Here is a 23,307-nt window from a genome sequence, read left to right as displayed (position 1 = left end):
AATTTTGCCCTCATCTACCTGTGTTCTACATATGCTCTAAGCTTAGTACTGTGGTTGGAGGGAAAGAATGTCACCAGTCAGAAAATCACTAAAGGGAGGTGGAAAGGAGAGTCCCACCACAAAACTTCAAGCTTTCTCTCCTGTAAGCTAGAGGGTGAGGCAATCCCAAAACTCAAGAAGACCAGAGTAGCCCCAAGCCCCGATCCTCACATATTTCTGGCCCTCCACTTCCACTAAGCACTTCCTTCTTTACTAACCTTAGAGACTTCCTATCCCAGGAAAAAGGCTCTGCTGGGACACTGAAGGCTATGACAAACAATGAACATTTTTATCTTCTGCACAGTTATGACTTACCTATACACATCTCATCATCTGTTTCTGCATCTCCTATGCACTGAAATTTAAATTCATTTAAGGAATCTGCAAACTTCCGCTTGGCTGAAGACAAATCTAGCAAGAAAAAGACAGGAAAAATCAGGAATTACTAAAATTAAACTGGCTTTCTGATTTGCTGCCCGTATTGGTCCTTCTAGGAATATCTTAGCAGGCGAATTTGTTCCTGAGTCCATTTCAAAGCACAAAAGAATATAAATTCAAAATAGCCAACCCTTGGTTATAACATGAAGCACTGATTTGTTCTAGAAGTTAATATTTTTGTTATATTGGCTTTAACAATTCGAGTTCTATCTCTACTTCCTAAAGGCAACTTGTCATCTCCATCTGACATGTGGGAATCCACTTGCCAAAGGAAGTTGGGGAGAAAGCTTGGATCAGAGCCAACCTTAGTGTCCACAGCCTGCAGGTCTGCTCTACTACTACCCTCCAAGCAGTCAGTGCAGCTTTCCCCACACGTGTGACTCAACAATAATTTCCCCTAGGTCCTACTCACAACACAAACTTTCACTAGGGAGGGAGCCTGGAGAAGGCTGGAAGGAGGGGCTGGGAACTGCCCTACCCATAGTACCTGGCCTTCCTCTTCTGACTCAAGCACAGGCGAGGCCCAGGTTCTCACAACCCTCTCCACTCTTCTCATGAGCAGAGTGGACTGCTGGCCTGACAAAGCTCACCTGAATTTTCCTGGCTGGCCACATCCAACACCACCAGGAGAACAAAGCCCCCGCAATGTTTTGTATTAGGGTAAAAACACATTCCACACAGTATCCATAAGAAAAACTCTCAAGGGCCCTTATCATTAAAAAATCATCATCATAAGCTTTCGCTGAAGATAGTAATGAAAGCCAACGATCCTTCCGAGCCTTCAACTTCTCTTAAGGGTATGAAACCACCAAGGTACCTTTAAGTGGACTGGCAGATCTGGCTGTTGAGGACAAATGTGCTTAACTTAATTCCATGTGCAGTCTCCCTGCAGATTAGGCTAATCATTCAAATTACCCTCATACATGTTTCCCTCATTGAAGGGGAAATGGCATTATGTCCAAATGCCCAGGGGAGGTAAACATGAGGCAGAACCGGCAACAAGGCCTGGCTTTAATAAGATATGGGCAGGGCAGGGGAGGGGTGTATTGTGGCTACACAGATCAACATAACCTACTAGAATAAAAGCATCCGTGACTCCCAGTACTTTTTCTTAGCTCCCGGATTTGTCCCTTGAGGTTAGGGATCGTGTTTTCCATCTTTCTCTTTGGTTTGGTTTGTTTCCTCTGTGTACCTGGTAGTGTATCCTGCTCAGTGTATGCTGAACAAATGTGGGGGGCGGTGGAGGGGCACTGGATACAAATCCAATCCTCAGTGCTCATTCCAAGCAATGGCTGCCAGTGGAAGAGCCGGGCGTGGGCTGTGCTGCTGTTCTCAGGACCAGGGCTCAGGCTACTGCATGGAAAGCAGCTGCAGCTCCTACTCCTGGACTGCCCTCCCACACGCTGTGATGACACGGTCCTGAGCTAGCTGCAGCTTGTCCAAAGCGCTCTGCTCTACACCAAAAGAAGGCACTTGGGGTGCAGAAGGGGAACGCAGGAGCCAACAGTCTCTGATCTCCCCCTCATTCAGTCACTTGCACAGAATGGTCCTTACCAAAATGTCAAAAGATGTAGGCAGGGGACTCAGGCATCTCACAAAACTGGCCAGCCCAGGCTGAGGCTATCCCTCAGAACACAAATCACAAAAGGCAAACCAAGAAGGAAACAGATGCACCCGAAAGCCAGAACATCGTGGGGAGGAAGGCAGGAGGAGGCCACAGGTAGACACGAGAAAAAAGGGAAAGACTAACATTTTAAAGTAGAAGACAGTGTTCTATTAGAGTCCCCAAATGTGTGTGCATCACATGTGGGTATGGTTATGCACATTCCTATTTTAGTCAGAATGTTCCCTGATCAGAACTCACAAAGGTCTGCACTAAGAGTAACACAGGTTTGCCTTTCTACCCACCTGACAATCCTGTGCCTCCCCCATAAGCAAGAGAAACTCAATCACCTCAACAAAGTGGAAACAGGTGAAATGCAAGTCAGGCTCGGGAAAGCTCCCAGCACACACCTGAAAAGCCGCACTGCCGAGGGCAGCTGCCAGTGAGGATCAGGGAGTGGCTGGTCATGCACAACGGGGCCTTTGTGAAGCTTCTGCACGGGGGGACCCGCTGAACCAGGGCAGGGCCTGTTAGCTTATGGTGACCTGATTTCCTTGTCCACTGGCACAGAGCACACCCTGCCACAGTGCAAGCCTGAGAAGCAGTGAGGACCCCATGAAGCTGAGGGAGAGGCCGATCCCCGGATAGATGATTAAGTAATGACTGCTGGTATGGAGTCAATATTGGGCTTCAGGTCAACGAGGAAAGCTGGGTAGAGTGAGAATCTTAATGAATGCACCTGAAAAAGGAACTCACCTCAGGCTTGATAGAGGAATTTTTCAGTAAAGTTAAAGTGGACAGCTGTCCTTTTACTTGTTTGGAATCCATTCCCCAGACTTCGGGACAGCATCTCAAGCTTGTTTTTGAGAACCTCCCTTCTCCACTTGCATTCTATGGGGTGGTGGTGACAGGCTGATCAACCCCAACCCCTTGCCCCCACCCCAATCCCACAGCTCCTGGGTTCAAGTTCTAGCTCCACCATAGATCAGATATGTAACCAACCCTGGGTTAGTCATAAAGTGTCAGTTATCTCATCTGACGGAGGCTGTCAGCCTGGGGGTTAGGCAGGGAGGATCCAGTGAGACATACTTTATAGGCACTTTGCACATCACAAGATTCAGTTCTAGGAATAGCTGGGCTGTTCTTTTCTCATATATGAGTCCTCCAGTAAGAGGAACCAGGAAAGGTAAGCATGAATAACTGTTTGGAGCTCGGAGAAGTTAAAGGACTAACATAAGAGCACAAGGCCACTAAGCAGAGGACCTGTGACTTAAGTCCTGTGAACTGAGATCCTTGTAGTATGTGGGAACACCATACCACTTCACCCCATTGAGGTAAACCCTCTATGTTACTTGAGAGAATGAAAACAACACTAAAAAGAGAATTTTCTACCTAAAAAACCATTGCTTCTTGCCTATTTCAACCCAGTAGGATTGGTGGTATCTTTTGTAGATTTTCACCTTGGATATGGAGCAGCCCGAAGATTTATTTCAAGAGCTTTCCCTCTGATGCACACAGGAATCTAACACACACATTCCAGTAAGAGGAGAGGGAAAAGAGAAGAGGCTGGCACTGGTGCTGGGTGCATGCCAAGCTTCGTGGCACCCTCCTCATATAACCCTGCTGTTTCATGTACAGGCAGTGCAAGACACAGCAAGGAGCCAAGCAGAGTCAATAATATTTACTTTGCAGAAACATCTGTTGCTAGAAAAGCAGAATGCTGGCCAGAGTGGAGGGAAGTCGTAACTGCCGGCATCTGGGGAGGCCAAGTATCTCCTTTTCAGAGTAGGTAGGGCTGTGCTTCTCTGAGTGAGGGGACCAGATGGCTAAGAAACATGGAAACAGCTAGAAGTTTGGGCCTTGAGAGACTGCTCCAAAAGCCACCTGCTCACTCAGGGACTAGAGGAAAGTGCCCTTCTTTTCTTAGAGATGCCAGCGGATACTAATCACCGGATTTAAGAAAATTTAACCCAAATAGATCCATCTTTCACTAACACAGAAGGTTTACCATAATTTTTTTAAAATTAGAATCTACCTTAATTTTATACAAGTTGCACCAGTAATAACACAAGTCAAGCCATTTCCTTTTTCTCCTTGGGTAAAACTTAACATACATGTGCACACACAAACATGGACTCAGGTAACCTTACAACTGTATTTTCAGTGTATTTCTATTGCCTTTGTGACCTCCAAAGTCACCAAAATTGTATATTAACTACCCTGAAATGTTTTGCTGCTCAGTCACATCTTTCTCTTTGGACTTAGAAAGTGATTACAGTTCCAGGAGGCCAAGGCAGGTGGATCACGAGGTCAGGAGTTCGACACCAGTCTGGCCAACACAGTGAAACCACATCTCTACTAAAAACTAAAAATACAAAAAAAAACAAAAACAAAAACAAAACCTGGGTGTGGTGGTGTGCACCTGTAATCCCAGCTACTTGGGCAGGCTGAGGCAGGAGAATCGCATGAACCCGGGAGGCGGAGGTTGCGGTGAGCCAAGGTTGCACCATTGCACTCCAGCCCAGGTGACAGTGTGAGACTCCGTCTCAAAAAAAAAAAAAGAGATTACAGTTCAGAAAGGCCATCACTGAGGTTAGAACTTGCAACAGGATTGGCCTTGTGGCTGCCTAAAGCATAAGAATACCAAAGTCCCCGGGCCTTGTTAATCTCTCCCTTTCCTGGACGCCAATTACTCTCTGTGCCTCATCACCTTGTATTTGGAATAATTCTGGAACTATTCATGAATGGCTTCATGTCACGAAGCACAAAGAGTGCCTTGGACAGGGCTGGACACAGTGTCCCTCAAAACCTGTTGTACTGATGTGACTGGGCAAGGAAACACAAGCTGGCTTACAGGTGAAACACCTGAGAGTCCCCAGAGAGGACCCATGACAGAGAGCTGAGACATGGACAAGAGCCCCAGAGAGACTTCAGGTTTAGCTCACACCCCCATTCCTAGGTCAAACTCAACACACTCAAAACCAAACTCTCTCTACTCAAACACCCTCTGCCACCCTCACCCCAGAGAGCCAGCCGAGGGCCTCTTCCTCATCCCCAGTGTGATGAAGGGGCACCGCCGTTCACCCTGCCACACAAGTCACCAGTGCACGTCATCCTCTCACACGTCAGGCTCCTTCAGGTGCCATGTCCATTCCCAAGTCTGCCCATGTTGTCTCCTAAGCACGTCTCAATTCTGCCCACTCCTTCTCATCACTATCAGCAACCCCTAAACAAAACACTCCATTTGCCTACATAACTGCAACTGCCTCCTCTCTGGCCTCCCCACATCCACTTCTGTCCGTCACATCAGTTCTCCACCCAATTATGTCAACACCAGCAATGAGCCCTGTGATGGCTTCCCAGAGCGCTGGAGGTGAAGACAAAAGTCCCTCCCAAGGCCTCAGAGGCCCTACAGGGTCTGGCCTCCCCACACCCCTCTCTGGGCTCCAGCTGCTCCGGCCTCTGCCAGTTCCTGGGGCATGCCCAACTCCTACCTGCCACTACATGCCTGCAGCCCTTGGCCCAAAAGTTCTTTCCTCCAGGAAGCCTTCCCTGACTTATCTAATCAGGCTGAACCCACCCCTATTTCTCACTCTCTGAGTACTATACATCTTTTCTTCAGAGCAATTTTATATTTGTTCAGGTAATTCTTCTCTTCAAGTAATGCCTCCCCAACTAGTACATTCTATGAGGACAAGGATCATATCCCTTCATGATCACCGCTCTATCCCCAAAGTCCAACACTCTACCGCTTGACTGAGAGCAGGTGTTGCGGAAAGAACAGAGAGAGAGGAAATTGAGCACTCCACGAGTCCATTAGCTTTCATCAAAGGTGAACCTCCCGACTCCATGTTTGACAAGTGAAAAAAAAAAGCAGGTAAGTTAGGACAAACTCTCCAACTTACGTAAGTCTGGCTGGAGCCTGATAGATATGTGGGAATGTGCTTCCTGTTAGCATATGACCACCTGCCTTCCTTTGAGGAAGAGTACCACAGAGCTGGAGGGACAGCCACCACCAGCAGGAGCATAAAGTAAAACCTCATCTCTACCAAGGAAGCTGGAGAAATGAGCTACACACAATCCAAATGCTGGCCACAACCAACTGTCCTCTCTTAGCCCCAGCACAAGCCCCAGGTTGCAGTTAAAACAGTTTAAGGAAGAGTCCCCAAAGACCCGTCTTTCCTCTCTCCCCATATCTGGGAAGACTGAGAACATATCCAATCAGAAACTGTGCTTGGAGAGAGGCACTTCCCACAACTCCCCATTTCCCCAAGTCTGTATGTAGCATTTAACCTAGTTCGATGTGCTTAACTATAAGAAAAGCAAGTGATAGTCCCTTGTAAATACCATTCTACAGCCCAGACTCCTGGCATTGTACTAGCAAAAACAAACAAAACACATACACACACACGCACACACACACACCCTGTGCGAATCTTAGAATGAAACAAAATTCTCCATAGCATTTTTCTTGTTTCCGTGACACGCAGTCTTATCTGTGGCCACTAGGTGGCAATCAACTATATCAAACACCTTGACCAAGCAGCTAATTTAAACAACAGCTAAGACTCAAGGAGAAATGACAGGGCCAGCCTTAAAGGCAGTGCTGAGGACAGATCCTGCCCTGCTGAGGAACAAATAACCACCTAGAAATGTACAGTGGACACTCAGCAACTGAAAGAGGGGCCCTGGCTTCCACGTGGGAAGAAGTGCTCTAACACATTCAGAGGGCCTGTGCTCTCATACAGCAAGTCAAGCCTGAGACATGGAGTGGGAGGGGTACAGGGATGAAGTCACCACCACAGTGTCTCTCACGTTCTTTCAGCTCTGGCTGGAGCAGATTCAGAAAACCTCTCATCTCACCCAGGCAGATGATGTGCCCACCGACCACATCAGCCATGGTACATTACATAACGTGCATTCTGATCATACATCTGCGTGCTTTTCCTGAGGCCATTTCCCTAAAACAGCATTTCCTAAATGAGGCCATCACCAGCACTGATTCTGGAAAATTTGTTTTTCCAACCAGAGCGCTAAGGCTAATGAAATTTTCGGAGTTGATTTTTAAAATGAAATCAAGTAGAATAAAGAAGTGTTCCTCTTTCCAAAATGAGGTTTCTAATTCTATTTAGATGAAACACCCCTTAAAAATAATTTGGGCTACCCAAACTCACCTTAATCTATATCCAAATAACTATGAATATATTGTATACATTAACTTACTGAGTACTTACTATATAACATGTACCTACCAAGTACTTTAAATCCCTCCATCCTCACAACCATTCTGTCAAGTACATATTATTACCTCCGCTTTGCAGATGGGGAAACTGAGGCTCAGAGAGGTTAAATAATGTACGCAAGATCATGCAGGGAATGAGCGGTAATGTAAGAAACTTGGTCTCTCTGACTCCAAAACTCTTAACTACTACACTATATTGCCTAATTTACTCAAATATTTGAGAATCTGGTATCAATGTATCCAAAAAAATGAAAAGATGGTGTGTATACATTCCATACCTTAAGGGGAATACAATTTTTAGAAGGGCCTAATCTGTGTGTACAAAACTACAAAATTAATGTAGACTGTGCTAGGGCAATCAGAGAGTAGACAAAAAATGGCTACAGAAGTGCAAGTGGGATATTATTCCAGTTAGGGCCATTGGGGCTTCAAAAAAGAAAAAAGAGAAGAACAAGCAGTAGCATTTGAGCTGAACCTTAAAGTTCACTCCTATCTGGATATGCAGAAAAGGGAAGCGGTACAAGGCAGGGAAGCAGTCATGGGAAGATGCTGTAGAAGTGGAAACATGGAGCAAGGAGATGTGAAATACAGAACCTACCCAGAAAAAGCAGCAAGTTTAGATAGACAGGAGGTCAGAGTGGGAAGACCGGTTAGAATCAAACCATGGAAGGACCTGAATGCCAAGCTAAGGAATTTGAACTTACTCCCTTAAACAAATGGGAACTGGGGCCGGGCGCGGTGGCTCATGCCTGTAATCCCAACACTTTGGGAGGCCAAGGCGGGCGGATCACGAGGTCAGGAGATTGAGACCATCCTGGCTAACACGGTGAAACCCCGTCTCTACTAAAAATTTTTTTAAAAAATTAGTTGGGCATGGTGATGGGCACCTGTAGTCCCAGCTACTCGGGAGGCTGAGGCAGGAGAATGGCACGAACCTGGAGGTGGAGCTTGCAGTGAGCCCAGATTGCACCACTGCACTCCAGCCCAGGCCACAGAGCGAGACTTCATCTTAAAAAAAAAAGAAAGAAAGAAATGGGAACTGGATTGTTATACAGAGGAGCAACAAGATCAATTAAACAACAATTAAGCCTTTTACCAAGGAGCTGGCCCAGAACTTCGTTGGAGACACCTTCTGTAACTCCTCCAGCACGCTTCACTATGAGAATGTGCAACCACAGCCAACGGGCATTCTCCCTGTAGGGTAACTAAATGACAGGCAACACCTCTCAACTTGGACATTTGTGCACAGGCCATTGGTCCGTCAGGAGATAAGGAAAGAGTTATAAGGGATTCAAAACAAAACTGCTCCGTGCTGAAAACTCCAAGTTCAGGGCCCACTATGAATTATCCATAGCATCATCTTGAATTATACATAACTATATGCAAATAATGTATACAAATACATATGACTTTCCAAAGTGCTGTATTGGCTTTTCCTCGTAAGAACATTGAGTTAAGTGAAAGCACTTGACCTTTTCTAGATGAAGAAATTAAGGACTGGCTTAATGACAGTGCAAGTCACATAGTAGGCCCTTAATAAAGATTTGCTGGATAAATGACCACTGTCTCAAGTGAGTTAGTCAGCACTGGATCTCCGATGAAAACTCAGCCCCTAAAGGGCCCAGCCCCAGCTCAGCCCTGGCACAGAGAACTGAGGTACTGTATTTAGAACAACTGCATTCACATGCTGCCCCAAGATATGATAAGACAGCAGAAGGTCACCACAGGAAAAACTCCCTCAAGGAAGACTGTGGACATTTGCTTAATGAAAACAAAGAAACCCATTTTGAGAGGGACTAATCAAGTGACAGAACAAAAAAGAGAGGGTAATTCCAGGCAGCTCAAGTATAAATATCACACACACACACACACACACACACACACACACACACACACACACACACACGGGGCAAGGGGAAGGTAATTCAGAGGTGTATGACGCTCATTGGCTGCACAAACATCAGCTTAAATCCCCGGTCTCTCACTTCCTCGCTGTGTGGCCTTTGGCAAATTACCTAACCTTTCCAAGCATGTATGTAACTATGAGGATAGTATGTACCTTGCAGGGCTGTTGTGGGAATTCAAAATAGGAAAGAAACGTGTTCCGGAAGAGCAGAGGACAGGGATGCCCTCAGCCCTGCCTTGCTTTCCCTCCCACAGCAGAGGTGGAGTGGAAGTTTACCAGCAGGTTGGAGAAAGGAGAATCAACCAAAGGAGAATCTTAATTAGCATAAGAATTAAGCAATTTTTGCCTCATCAAGTCACCAGATCAACCCCATTCTTGTGAACTACTAAAAACACACCTGAGTTCCTAAGGGTTTTCTTCAGTGCTCAGAAAACCCCTAATGCTTCTACAAATTTACAATTTCCTTTCACCCCTGGCAGATGAAAGGCAAGGCAAAACCCTGATGGACTAAATAACACCATTTTTTAACTAAATGAACTCAAAGCAGTATGGGTTTCTTTTTGAGAAGTTCATTAAGCTCAAGCCGTGCCTTTTAAATGCACTGGGGAAACAGTGCTATCATCAAATCCTTTCTGTCCGCTGCCTGGGGAGGCAGGCCAGCCCCAGATGAAACAGATAAAAGAATGAGCATGCTAAGACGACATTTAAGATACAAGAGACTGACAGCGTTCACAGGCCTGAAGTACTGGGCTTCCTCAGAAGGCAGAACTTGAGCTTCGCCCCTAAGGTAGGCACCGTTCTAGAAAGGAGAGCGGGTGGTGAATTAAGAGGAGACCACACAAGTCAGGCCCACTCACTGGGTCGGACTAGGGCTGGAAAAACCGGTAGGGGGCAGTAAGTGGAGACAGAGGCCTAAGAATGGTGGGGAAGGGCGGGTGGAGAGGGTATTCCCCTCTCAATACTTCAGCAGTTCTGTTCTGCTCAACACCAAGCAGGTGCACAGATGGGCAGCAGTGGGGCTAGGAGGGTTGATCCTGGCTTGAGCTTCAAGACTTAGATTTTGTTTCTGGAATGCCTTTTCCTCTGCAGCAGAGACAGCTACTAACGCTTTAAGGTGCACCCAATCACCCAGGACCCTGTCAAAATGCCCATGCGATCCAGCAGGCCTGGGAGTCTACATTTCTAATTCCCAGGTGAAGCCAATGGTGTTGATCCAGGCACCACACCCTCCAAGGCAAGGGTTTGGACTCCCACTGAAGACCCTGAGAACGAAGATCACAGCTTCTTTATCCTCCTGGCATGTGCCTGAAACATACGGGACTTCAATATATATTGGAGGAATGAATGAATAAATTCCTTGAGAGAATTTAAGCTGTTGCAGACAGAATAGAAAAGAACCTAGAAAAAGAAACAGAAATGGCCTGTCTCCTTGTGCAGCCACCAACTATACATGTGAACCTAGGGAAAGTCATGTGACACACTCAGCCTTAAAGAACTCACTTGAGGCCGGGCACGGTGGCTCACGTCTGTAATCCCAGCACTTTGGGAGGCCGAGACGGGAGGATCACGAGGTCAGGAGTTCAAGATCAGCCTGGCCAACACGGTGAAACCCCATCTCTACTAAAAACACAAAACTTAGCTGGGCGTGGTGGTGGGCGCCTATAATCCCAGCTACTCAGGAGGCTGAGGCCGGAGAATCGCTTGAACCTGGGAGGTGGGGCTTGCAGTGAGCCGAGATCGTGCCATTGCACTCCAGCCTGGGTGACAGAGCGAGACCCCGTCTCAAAAAGAAAAAAACACCTCACTTGAAAATCAAGCAGCCAACCCCTTTCTCTAGCTCTAAGATCCCTCCCAAAGTATCTTTTATGTGCCTTTTAGTTTTTTTAATGGTGAGGTTATATACTGGATATTCCTACAGCAAAGCACACCTCTATGTCATTCTCAAAGAGCAGTTTCCAAAAATCCAGTTGAGAGAACACAGACTCTGTTAGTCTCAGCAAATAACCATAGCAACTAATACCCCCCAAATGAAATGATGTCTTCACAATGATGTGCTGGCTCAATTAGATTAAGAGGGTGACGTGCACCATCTGAAAATTTATGGTCGTAAACTTACAGTGAAAACCAGACCTTCTTGGAAGAGGTTTATAAGTAAAGGAAAGGCCTTGCCAATAAATGGAATCCAGGACAAAGAGCCAGAGAAGTCAAGCATGAGGAAATTGGGCAGGACGGCTCTGCCTGTCCAGGTTCACACAGGCAGGGCCCACGCACCCAGACAGAACCCAGAATTTGGTTAAACAGCTACAAATCTGAGTACCACCACTTCTACCAGGGAGTTACCAAAAGACTGCCATTTTATTCTCGTTCTATGCCTTTCTTCATGCATATTACAGAAGGAAAATACTGCTAGCTCAGAAAAGTCTGCAGAAATATTTACCAAAATAATTGTAAAACTTTTAAATGAAAAAGAGGACAATTGCAAAATAACACATTACGGCTGATAATACATTTCCAGCCACATTCATTTCTCCACAGGTCATCACAGGATGCAAATTTTTCTGTTCCAAGGTTTTCTGACTGGAGTTAGAACTGTGAATGGAAAGCTCAACATCTATAAGTTATACAACTGTCTTTCCACACCCTTAGGCCTGCCTCTTCCAGGGTCTGTGCAATCACATGTGCCCTGAACAAATGTGGGCAAGCAAGAACCTCACTTGAAAAGCAGGAAAAGAGAAGCCAAGGCCTGTCACCTCCCTGTAACCCCTGAGCTTTCTCGCTTTCTCTAGCAAAGAACAAAAAGAAAAAAAGGAACAACAAACAAGCCAACCTATAACTAAGCCCAAAGAAGCAGGGTTTCACTAGCATTCAACAGTTGTGAACTCAGAAAGTCACAGACGGCAGAACCTAGAGCCATACACAAGGATCAGAAACCCCTGCACTGTTCCTATCAACAGCGAATTTGAGGATAATCAAGGGAAAAACAAGGCATGGTGAGTAAATCGAGGCCTTCATCCAGCCAAATAAGCTTAGATTTGTGGTTAACAGACTCCCAGGGTTCAAAATCCCATCTCACACACTTACAAGGTACTCAATTTCCACCCGTGTGAGAAGGTACTAAAGGGAAACCTGCCTCCTGAGGTTCCTGTGAGAAGACAGATGATGCATTGAAGTGCTTAGCACAGGGCCTGGCCGGCAGCAAACACTCAATAAACCACAGGTATTGGAATCATTTACATATATATATAATAAATAACATGCCCAGCTGATTTGCTTCTGCGTAAAAATGAAGGAACAATGAAGCCACCCGGCCCCCAACACTTTGACTTCCTCTCGCCCTCCTTCTCACCGTCAGTCCGTGCAGTATAATTAGGATCAAAACTGAATCCACCTGATCCCCGGACACAGCTCAGCGACTCCTTGCCACTAATACCACAGGAAGCAAGGTGGCAACTCCTAAGCATCAGAATAAATTCAATTAAAAAACAAAACTCCATTCATCTCCCCCTGGATTAAATTAATGTTTCTGGAAGGGAAAAAAAAAAAGCACCTAGCCATTCTGAATAACATTCCCAGAAATTGGTTCCACTTCCTTTTATCCCCTCTTTAATTAGTCACTTTTCTGCTATACCTCAGGGGAGGCTGTGTTCCAGGCACCAAGAACAGTAGTCCAAGTGGGCAAACACTTACCCTCCTCATAGATGCCCACGAAATCCCCAGGCTCCCCGCCTCCCCACTCTTCACTGTCTCCTCTCCAGCCTGGATTCCAGTCCAGGCAAGAACTCACGCTCCAGCAAGGAGTACCCCTTGCCACTGCAGACCACCACAGAATGTGAGAGGCCAAAGATGAGTGTTCTCAAAACATGTCTGAACACCACTTGCAACAGGCTCTTCCAGGGAGCCCACCCTCAATCAGAATCTCTAGGGCTGTGGCATAGGAGCCTGGGCTTCCCAGGCAGTTCTTATGCATGCTGAAGTTTGAGAGCTGATATCACCTAAGCCTTCAGAACATCTAGTACTAAGCACCAGTAATGGAACCCCTCCAGATGACAAAGGTGGAGCTCCACAGAGAAGCCGGATCTTCTAAATCATGACAGCAGGTTTACAAATGTTCCCAAAGCAGGCAATTAATGCTCGTGGTAGAAGAAAGCTAGGTGACAGCAGGGGTGGGAGGAAGAAACACCCTAATTCAATTTAAAAATCACAAATTCCGAAGCCTGAGTCTTCCTCAAAACATGTTCTCAATCATGTCTCCTTATTCTGAAGCCTACACAACTGACTGGGAACACATCTCTGTTTTGTAGAAACCCAGCTCATGGCACCTGGAGCTGATGAATGGCCCTGGTGCCGACTGCCCAGAAACCAATCCGGAAACCAGGCTTCCCACAGAAGGGGCAGCTGGAGAGCCAAGCACTCTTGGACTACAGTCCTAGGCTGCGTCTGCCAATACAGGCTCTGCCCAGCTAATCTTCTCTGAGCCTGCAAATATTAAACCTGACACACAGACTCAAGTGAATCCAGAAAACAGGCTCACAGGGCAGCTGAAAATTGGGAGCGCCTGAGGTCTAGGCATGGCAGCTTCATGGACATTCAACCAGTACAGACGCATGGGGTCCCGTGCTCAGAAGGGCCTGCTTGGCTTAATGCTCTGCTGTAGCTGTCTTGAAATTTTTAATAACTTTATCTTTGAACTTGTGTTTTGCAAGTGAGATCCAGTGGGACAGTGGAGCATACGTGTGCGTAGAGAAGACAGGTACAACCTAGATGTCATGCAGGCCCACTGGGGCTCCTTGTGGCCCCAGTGCACAGAATTCTGGTGGACCCACCATGTGTGGGAGCTCAGTGAGACTCAAAGCAAGAGCAAGGTAATTGTCTTATATCTACAACTGAGTCAGGGGCAACACTGACAGCCCTGAGGGGTTACACCTACGATTTCAACCAGAACTTGCCAGATGCAAGAAGACAATAGTATCCAAAACATGAACGGCCCAAGAACCCTATCACAGCCTTCTTCCTCATGTTACTTCCCTGGATAAGTCAACCACTGACACTGACCATGGTAACCTAGGACAGGGACAGACTGGGCAACCCATAGCTCCTTTCCTTTCAGGCCCTCCCCATACATCGTAAGCCAAAGGTGGAGCACATCGGGAAAATGTGTATGCATCAAGAAGAAAACTGAAAACTGATTTTGTGCAACATTTCCACTGTTCTTGGAAGAATGAAATAAATGCATATGAGCTATGAAATATGGATTGTATAATTCTAGTGATTCTGCATATAAGTCAGATGATCTTATAGAAAATTGGCATTGTATAATATAAAGATGAACAGAAGAGTTCATACTAATAATTTAAATTTTTAATTCTTCCTTTTTAGAAGAACATGGGCAGATTAAAAATACCACCACACGTCAAGAAAGAAACCAGAAAAGAAAGAAAGCAGCTTTCTATTTTAATGCTTTTAACAGTACTTATGTCTGCTTTTTGAACAAGGAGCCCCACAGATTAAATACCCAGTCCTGGGCACAGGAATACCCTGGGATTGCTTTTCAACCTCTATTAGCTCTCCTCTCCTCCAACTGGTACGCTAAGAAAGACCTGAGTCCATGCCACCATCATCTCTGGCCTGGACTCCTAATTGGCCTCCCCACTTCCCTCCCGATGCTTTCCAGTCCATTTGTCACTTAACTGCCCAGAACAAGCTATTCAAAAGGCAGACCTGATCTTGTTGATGGTCCCTTCCATACCTTCCCTGATTATAACTCTTCCCATTCCCCTCAAAATAAATCCAACCAAGGCCTACAAAACCTGCCTCGTCTGCACACCCCACTGGCCTTGCCCTCACTCTATACCCAGCCCCACTGGCCAACTTGCACCTCAAAGGTGCCACAATCCAGCCGGCCACAAAGCATGGTGCTTGTCCTGTGCCCTCTTCCTGAGACACTCCCCTGTCTCTCCCCTAGTTACTGCCCTTTAGCCCATTAGATTCTGCTTGAAGGGTCACTTCCTCAGGGAAGCAGCCTCCTCACGTTCCCTATCCACCCGAGGGGTACACTCTCATACCTTCCCAGAATTCCCTTTCCTATGCTTTCAGTTGGTAATCTCCTTTGATTTTGGTGACTGTTTAATGTGAACAGCTCCGATGACATTATAAACCCCAGGCAGGCAGTAGCCGTGACTGTTTTGTTCATAAAAGGATAGTCATCCACAATTCTAGCAAGCCAGAAGCCCCCAATAATGCTTCTAAATAAATAAATAAGCAAGCAAATGAGAATGTAACCTTTTTTAAGAGTTTGGTCAGAAGAATGATAAACCCTACAATACCCCTTTTATAAAAAGGGAAAGCTAAGTCCCAGAAACGTAGACAAAACAGTCATCCCATTACTCCTTCACGACACACAAAACAATCAGAACACCATCTCCTAGGCTTAGTCTTGAAGCCATAAAACACCCATTTCCATTCCCCACTCACTTTCTTCCTTAGCCAATAAGATGCCTATCACATTTTCAAGGTACCACTGATATTATTTTAAAACCACTTTCCCTCTAGGCAAATGATACAAGAAGAATTTGCATGTGTATATCTAAACAGCATATCTAGGCCAGAGGTTTTTTTGTTGTTGTTTTTTTTTGTTTTTTTTTTTTTGTTTTTTTTTTGAGATGGAGTCTCTCTAGGCCAGAATTTTAAATAAATAAACTAGTGACAAACCATACCAATTAACATCAGGTCAATACAAAAACCATCCTTTCTAATACATCAGGTATCACTTGAGGGAAAGCGTACCTGCAACACACACACACACTCACACTCTCACACACACACACACACACATTCTCTCACACACACTCTCTCTCTCTCATACTCTGTCTCTCTCTTTCCCTCTCCCTCTCTTTGAGGACGTATTTCTTGAATTGGCCTTTGAATTTCACCTGAATCCAACTGCCCCCGACTTACGAGATCAGAAATTCTGGAAAATACATCTGGAAATATGCCTTTTTAAAATAAACTCTCCAGATGATTCCTATGCACAATAAGTTTAAAAACCACTGTTATAGAAAGACACTGCAGGTAATATTTTAATACCAGAGAAATGGAAGAAACTAATAGTACTAAACCTGAGAAAGCAGAGAAACAAGAAAGAAAAGGAAAGCAATGTCCCGAAGACCCGGAAAGTCCCTGGCAACACACCTCCAAGAAAGCAGCAGGAAACTGTTCCCAGAGGAGAGAAGAACTGTGGAAAAACCCTAAGCCATTGTTTGCTAGGGTCATTAATTATTTTAGCTATTTATTCATGGACACTTCCTCCTATCTCAAGGTGCTCCTAGGACAGTCAGAAAGAAACCCTGACATGCTTCCCTTGCTGCAGGAGGGACGAGGTGACCCTGAGCCAGGGGCATGCATGAGCAGGGCCATCTCTCTCAGTCACACAGCTTCTCTTGGGCACCTGAGAAGAATGCAGTACCCAGGAGCCCTCACCAGAGACAGGAATCCTGGCAGCTGCTGGCCCATCCTCCCCCAAGCAGCCTCACTGCCCCCATCAACCCAGGAACCTTGAAGAATGAAAAGACTTGGAGGAAGCCTCCTAGCACAGGTCCTACCACTGCAATATCCCCTCCTGTAGTGGATAGTACCCTCAAAATTGATGTCTACCCAGAACCTCAGAATGTGACCTTATTTGGAAACGGGGTCTTTGTAGATGTACCTAGTTAAAATGAGGTCATATAGGATTAGGATAGGTCCTAAATCCAATGACTGGTGTCCTTGTAAGAAGAGGTGAGAACACACACACACCCGGGGAAGAAGGCCCTGTGAAGATGGAGGGAGAAACTGAAGTGGCCGGCTACACGCCAAGGAACACCAAGGAAGGCCAGGAAGAGGCTGGGAATGATTCTTCCCTAGAGCCTTCCAAAAGAATATGGCCCTGTTGACACTCTGATTTTGGATTTCTGGCCTCCAGAACTGTGAGAAAACACATTTCTGTTGTTTTATGCCACCCAGTTCATGGTACCGTTGTCCCTCGGCATCCATGGGGATTAGTTCCAGGACTCCCCACAGATACCAAAATCCATGGATGCTCAAGTCTCTAATATAAAATGGCATAGTATTTGCATATAACATACTACGCACATCCTTCTGTATACTTTAAATAATCTCTAGATTACTTACAATACCTAATACAATGTAAATGCTATGTAAACTGTTGTTATACTATATTGCTTAGAGAGTAGAAAAAAGAAAAAAGTCTGTACACGTTCAGTACTGATGCAGTAAATATTCTCCATCCGCAGTTGACTGAACTCATGGATGCAGAACCCACAGATATAGAGGCCTGGCTGTAATTTGTGATGTTAGCCCAAAGAAGCTAATACGCTTCCTTCCTTAGGGAGCCTGGGCCTTAAAGTCATATTGTTACCAAAATCTAGGGGTTCTGCCACAACAAAAAAAGGAAGCCTTGCTCTTCTGACACTGTAGGTGGTCTGTTCAGCCTCACTTAAGAGTCACCCTCCCACTGGCCAAACAGCGATCTTCCAAAATAGGTGTCCTCAGATTGGCACCCTCATACGTCCTCCTTGGCCCGAAAGGCCTCTCCCACCCTGACCAACACAACCAACCGACCGCCACCTGGCCCTCCAGGAACCCCTTTCAAGGTGTGGCTTCACACACATGGCCCAAGCTGGCCCCAACTGTGTGTCCACAGCTCCTGGGTTTCTCCCAACACTTATCACGCTTGCTCAGTGTGGACAGCTCCAAGAAGACAGGGACCAGGTCAGTCCTGTACACCACCCACAGCCCAGTGCTCACTTCAGCTTTGTCCACCTCCTCTGTAAACATTTAGTAGAAAAACAGCTTCACAAACACAAATATGCTCTCTCTCTTCCCAACCCTGCCCTTTCTTTCTATAATGGGGGTTTTAAAAGGCTGTTTTGCCAGTCTTTCTCCACCACTGAGAGCATTTATGTTCTAAAATGGTGACTTCACTCTTGCCAAAATGCATACCACACACCACTGCCAGGTTGTATCATTTTTAATTATTATTTTTGTGATTCTTCTTTTATCTAGTGCCTTAAGAAAGACATTTCTCTGAGGGACCCAGAGCTGACTCTAAACACTTCACTGTCATATATGATGGGAGGCAGGGGGAGGATACCACAAGCTGAAGAAGAAAAAAAAGGGACTGGCGGTGAAAGGGGTCCTTTGAACAGCACATCCAATTAAAGCCTCCTTCCATGGCAGCCTACAGTAGAGAAACAGTTTGCAATAAAACAAAAATACAGGGCCCCAACATTAAGATTTAACCTCCTACAAAGCAGCTGGGTCTCAGAATGACAGCGGTCTCACAATGCCCCGACATGCCTCATCTTCGGGTCTGGCTTAAGCCATGTTAGATTCCCTGCATTTCCAGGGTCTACTTGGTCTCATATCAGTAATGAAGTTAAAGTAATTCAGATCCTAGGAGATCTTTCTTCCCTTTTAAAATGCTGAAGGTAAGAATAACTTAATCTCTAAGAACAACTCAAGTTTCCTTTGCTTCCAACTCAGGCCCAACAGTGTCATATATTTATTCTGTCAATAGGCTCACCCATTCATCCTTTAACTCTTCATTGAGCACCTCCTATTTCGGGGACTGTGGGAGGCATGGAGAATAAGACACTGAACAAAGCTGACATAGTCCTTTCGTCCCCCAAACCTACAACCTAGTGGAGACAGACACTCAACAAATACATACTATAAACACTGAAAATTTCAGTGGCAAGAATGTAAAACTACAGATGCAAGCTAGAAAGGAATATGGTGGAGAGGAACACAGCAGATTCCCATTACCTTCCTTATGAGGCTGGGAGCCATATTCAAAGCCAAGGTGGAAGTGGTTCATCAGCAACAGAAAGATAAAACACTTTAGAGACAGGCATTAAGAATTCTCCCAGTATTGTGGGGGTGGCTTCGTGAATGTATACAGGTAACAAAGTTTATCAAATTGTGCAATTAAACACATGCAGTTTTTATGTGTGACAAGCTTTTAAAAACATAATAATTTCCCCAATATTTTGTTACTCATTTATGATCTCTCATGATCTCCAAGATGATGAAGGTTCTTGTAGTCACAAACTAACAAAAATGACTTCGCGACAGGAAACACCACCCTGCCACATTGTTGTTCTTGGCCTGCTCAGAGCTTCATTTGTTCCTTCAATAAGTAATTATTAAACATTTACTAAGGGCTAGTACTGTCCATTAGTGTTTCCCATTACACTACAAACAGAAACACGCATAACCCAACTCTCTGGAAGCTTGTAGCCTCCTGCCAGTGTGGACTCAAGTGGAAAAGGTAAGCGCTGCCTACACGCTGAGAAGGACCTACAGCATCTGAGAACACGGAGTCAAGGCTACTCTGAAGGATTTTCAACATCATGATAGACAATGATTTCTTGAAAGCTTACTCTGTGCTAGCCCCCAAGTACTTTCAAAGATATTATTCATTCAACTCTCCCCAAATCCCTATGAGGTAGATACTATTGTTTAAATCCCTTTTACCAAAGGAAAAATTGCCACTAAGTGATAGAACCAAGGTGAAAACCCAGAAGCCTGACTCTAGAACCCTCAATATAAAATCTAAGCTAGGTCGGACATAGTGGCTCATGTCTATAATCCCAGCACTTTGGGAGGCCAAGGCAGGTGGATCACCCGAGGTCAGGAGTTTGAGACCAGCCTGGCCAACATGGTGAAACCTCATCTCAATTAAAAATACAAAAATTAGCTGGATGTGGTGGCACATGCCTGTAGTCCCTGCTACTTGGGAGGCAGAGGTAGGGGGATCACTTGAGCCCAGGAGGCAGAGGTTGCAGTGAGCCAAGGCGGTGCCAGTGTACTCCAGCCTGGGCAACAGAACAAGACCCTGTCTCAAAAAAAAATAATTAATTAATTAATTAAAAAATAAAATCTAAGCTACCATAAAGATAAGTTCTCACCAACCACCCCAGAAACCTACTTCAGAGTCTAAGTAGTTCTTCTGGGCCAAACTGAGACTCAGCTGACGCTGCTCTCTACTGAATAGACTCTCTGGCCTCCCCCATCAGTACTTCCTCCACCTTTGGAGCTTGATGAAGGCAAGTTTGAGAAATAAGGGAGGTCAAAGGTTTCAAAGCAGCAGGTCTCTGCAAAAGAGAGACTCTGACATCTCTGTGCCAAAGGAGAGGCTCAATATCATGGTGCTTCAACGGGACATGCAGAGACAGCAGCTCGAATCCCTGACTGCAGGCTGAGCGACACACAAGGCTTCTACATGGTAAAATCTGCTTTGTTGGTCTTTTAAAACATAAGTAAGTCACCAGCTTACTGAGTGAGACCATCTTGTAATGATGACAGAGTTCCAAGGAAATGCAGACCTCCTCCGGATCAAAGAAGCTTCCCATTGTCTCCATCCAAGACACTCAACCAAATCATGGAAAACCAATCCAACTGCTGGCAGTCCACAGGCAGTAAGCAGCCAAAATGCATCAACATGTGAGAATGCATGTGAGATGTGGATAGAAATCCCTATTGTTACAAGCCATAGGCATCCATATTAATAGCACGAATGCTATAATTAGTCATTTAGGGAAAAATAAAATAAATCTGCTCCAAGACAGTCTCCCTGAATGTTGTAAGAGTTAGAAAGATGGTTTTAAGATTGCTGATCCTGCCATGCTGACTTGCTTTCCCAAGAATGGCTTTGACCTTAGCCAGCTGTTGCACTAGTAAAGAGGAACCCAGCAATGCCTGTGAGGAGGGCCGATTCCATGTCCCCCAAGGACAATGAGGTCCCCTCAACAATACCCACTAACATATGTGAGCATCGCACAACACTGCAAAGGCTGAATGACTCCCACCTGAGACCTGTCCCTTCTAAACTACCTCTGACCACTCAGAGCCCCTGCGGCCCAAACCACCTCTCTGATGCTTTGCCCACTGCTGCATACCTCACTCTTTCCTTTCTCATTAACATTCCTCTGCACAGCATTACTTGCCTCCTCACAGAAAACCTATCCAACCCTCTAGCACAAGTGCTTATCATTATTTTATCCAGTTCTGGAAGGAGTGAGACTGTCAGCAAACCCAAACTATTGCTAGAGGACAGCTGAATTTCTATCTTCTAGTCAACATGAATCATCTTTCCAAGACTGGGGAAGGACCATGTGCCTATGTAGAGTGAACCCTGGAAATACCCAGACTCCACGAATAACCTGGACCTCTGTATGACAAAGTGTGAAACGAATAGGCAGAAATAAAGTCAACCTGGCAAAGATGAGATAGAAGAGAAGACCATGCCGAAAGAGCACCAGGTGCACAAGACCATGTGGCTGGAGAAAACACAGCAACTAAAGGCCAGCACGTGGGAGAAAGGGCAGGGGTGGGGAGACCAGTGTAAAATGGGAGGGAGGGGGCCGCCACATAGGGCCTAAAGGATTATAACCAATTCTGCACAGCTGCCAGGGAGGCACCAGTTCCATCAGGGATCTGTAAATCGTTGGGAGTTACCTTCTGATTACAAGGTAAAACTCACTTCTTGTGCATGAGCCTATGAGGGGCAAAATGCCAAGCTGTTCACAATAAAACAACTGAACTAAACTATTAAAATTACAATCTCAAGCATGGATATGGTAGAATAATGTTTGCCAACAAGCTAATGCCTGATGTTATCTTAGCTAATGTCAAAAATGTATTTTCGGCTGCACACAGCAGCTCACGCCTGTAATCCCAACACTTTGGGAGGCCAAGGCAGGCGGGTCACCTGAGGTCAGGAGTTCGAGACCAGCCTGGCCAACACGGCAAAACCCAGTCTCTACTAAAAATACAAAAATTAGCCAGGCATGGTGGCACACACCTGTAATCCCAGCTACTCAGGGGCTGAGGCGGGAGAATCGCTTGAACCTGTGAGGCAGAGGTTGCAGTAAGCCAAGATAGTGCCACTGCACTCCAGCCTGGACAACAGAGCTAGACTCTGTCTCAGGAAAAAAAAAAAAAAAAAGTGTTTCCCATGTGAACAAAACTACAAAATCCACTCATCTGTGAAACAATTAAGTTATTTCATCATCAAATCCATCCTGATTCATCTGTAAACTATTCGTGTCTCCAAATTGACACTGCATATCAAGCTTATCCACTGCTCTAATGGTAGACATTTGCATAGCAGAAGCATTGGCTATACCAATGCTTCTCTTAAAATCCTTTCTCTTTAAAGTCCTTTCAGATCCATTGGCTATCCAGCTAATAGCTAGTCCTTATTTGCTACATATGAGGCACAGGGCTCTGCATAATACAAAATTAAAATGCATGCAGACTCAAGAAGTTAGCAGCCTAATGAGAACGGAGGAGGGTAGAAACATGACTAATAGAAGACCCACTATGTGTCTGACATTGACTTATACCACCTCCTTCAATCTTCCCAAGAGCCCAATCAGGAAGGCATCATTATACCCATTTAATGGAGAGACTGGGGCTCAGAGATATTAAGAAACTTTTCCACCTTATATAGCTAATAACTTCGAAAGTTTCTATGCAAGTATAAGTCTGACTCCTAAGTTTACTCTTAACAACTCTACCATGCTTCAAAAACACAGAATGTTGTTTTTTTTGTTGTTGTTGTTGTTGTTGTTTTTCATGCTGGTTGCAAGAAAAAGAAAAAGTAGTAAGTACCACAGAGAGAGAGATCATCTGTAATGAGAAATCAGTCAGAGTAGAAATTGCCCCCATTGAAAGGATGATGTTCCTCCAAGGAAGGAGTAGTTAAACTGGTCACTAAGGAATTGACCAAGGAGAGATTGGGAGAATAAGCCCTATGGGAAGAGGTGACAATTTAAACAAAAGCACAGAGGCAGGATGCTGGGCTGCACACATGGGAAACAGTAGGGCCAAAAGAAGGAGAGAGGCCACAGGCAGAGCACGACGGGCAGGTGGAGCTCTACAGAGGCCTGGGGAACACAATGAGGGCATGAGGCTGCAGGAGGCAGCAGAGCAGAGCCCCAGTCTCCACAGTGGAAGGGAAGGAAAGATCCAAGTGAGGTGGCTCTGTCTGGGGCCGAATTTAGAGGTAGCCAGGGT

General features: G+C 45.5%; 1 protein-coding gene and 1 long non-coding RNA gene across 4 annotated transcripts in view; one reads left to right on the top strand and one right to left on the bottom strand.

Annotated features, from left to right (window-relative positions):
* Positions 1-23,307, bottom strand: part of ARHGAP26 (Rho GTPase activating protein 26) — a 460,108-nt gene that overhangs the window by 356,338 nt on the left and 80,463 nt on the right. For all 3 annotated transcript variants that reach the window (XM_025387513.1, XM_025387515.1, XM_025387514.1), the window contains exon 2: positions 355-450. In XM_025387513.1, the coding sequence (XP_025243298.1) occupies positions 355-450 (96 nt within the window). The remainder of the gene's footprint in view (positions 1-354; positions 451-23,307) is intronic.
* On the top strand, positions 4,909-14,474 carry LOC112625946. Its single transcript, XR_003119804.1, has 6 exons — positions 4,909-5,014; positions 5,724-5,957; positions 6,906-6,981; positions 13,530-13,788; positions 13,932-14,090; positions 14,336-14,474. It is a non-coding gene; the product is annotated as an uncharacterized LOC112625946 (long non-coding RNA).

The sequence above is a fragment of the Theropithecus gelada genome, chromosome 6, assembly GCF_003255815.1.
Source record: "Theropithecus gelada isolate Dixy chromosome 6, Tgel_1.0, whole genome shotgun sequence".
Lineage (NCBI taxonomy): Eukaryota > Metazoa > Chordata > Mammalia > Primates > Cercopithecidae > Theropithecus > Theropithecus gelada.
The sequence above is the reverse complement of the archived record's forward strand: the minus strand, read 5'-3'. Positions and strand labels throughout refer to the sequence as shown.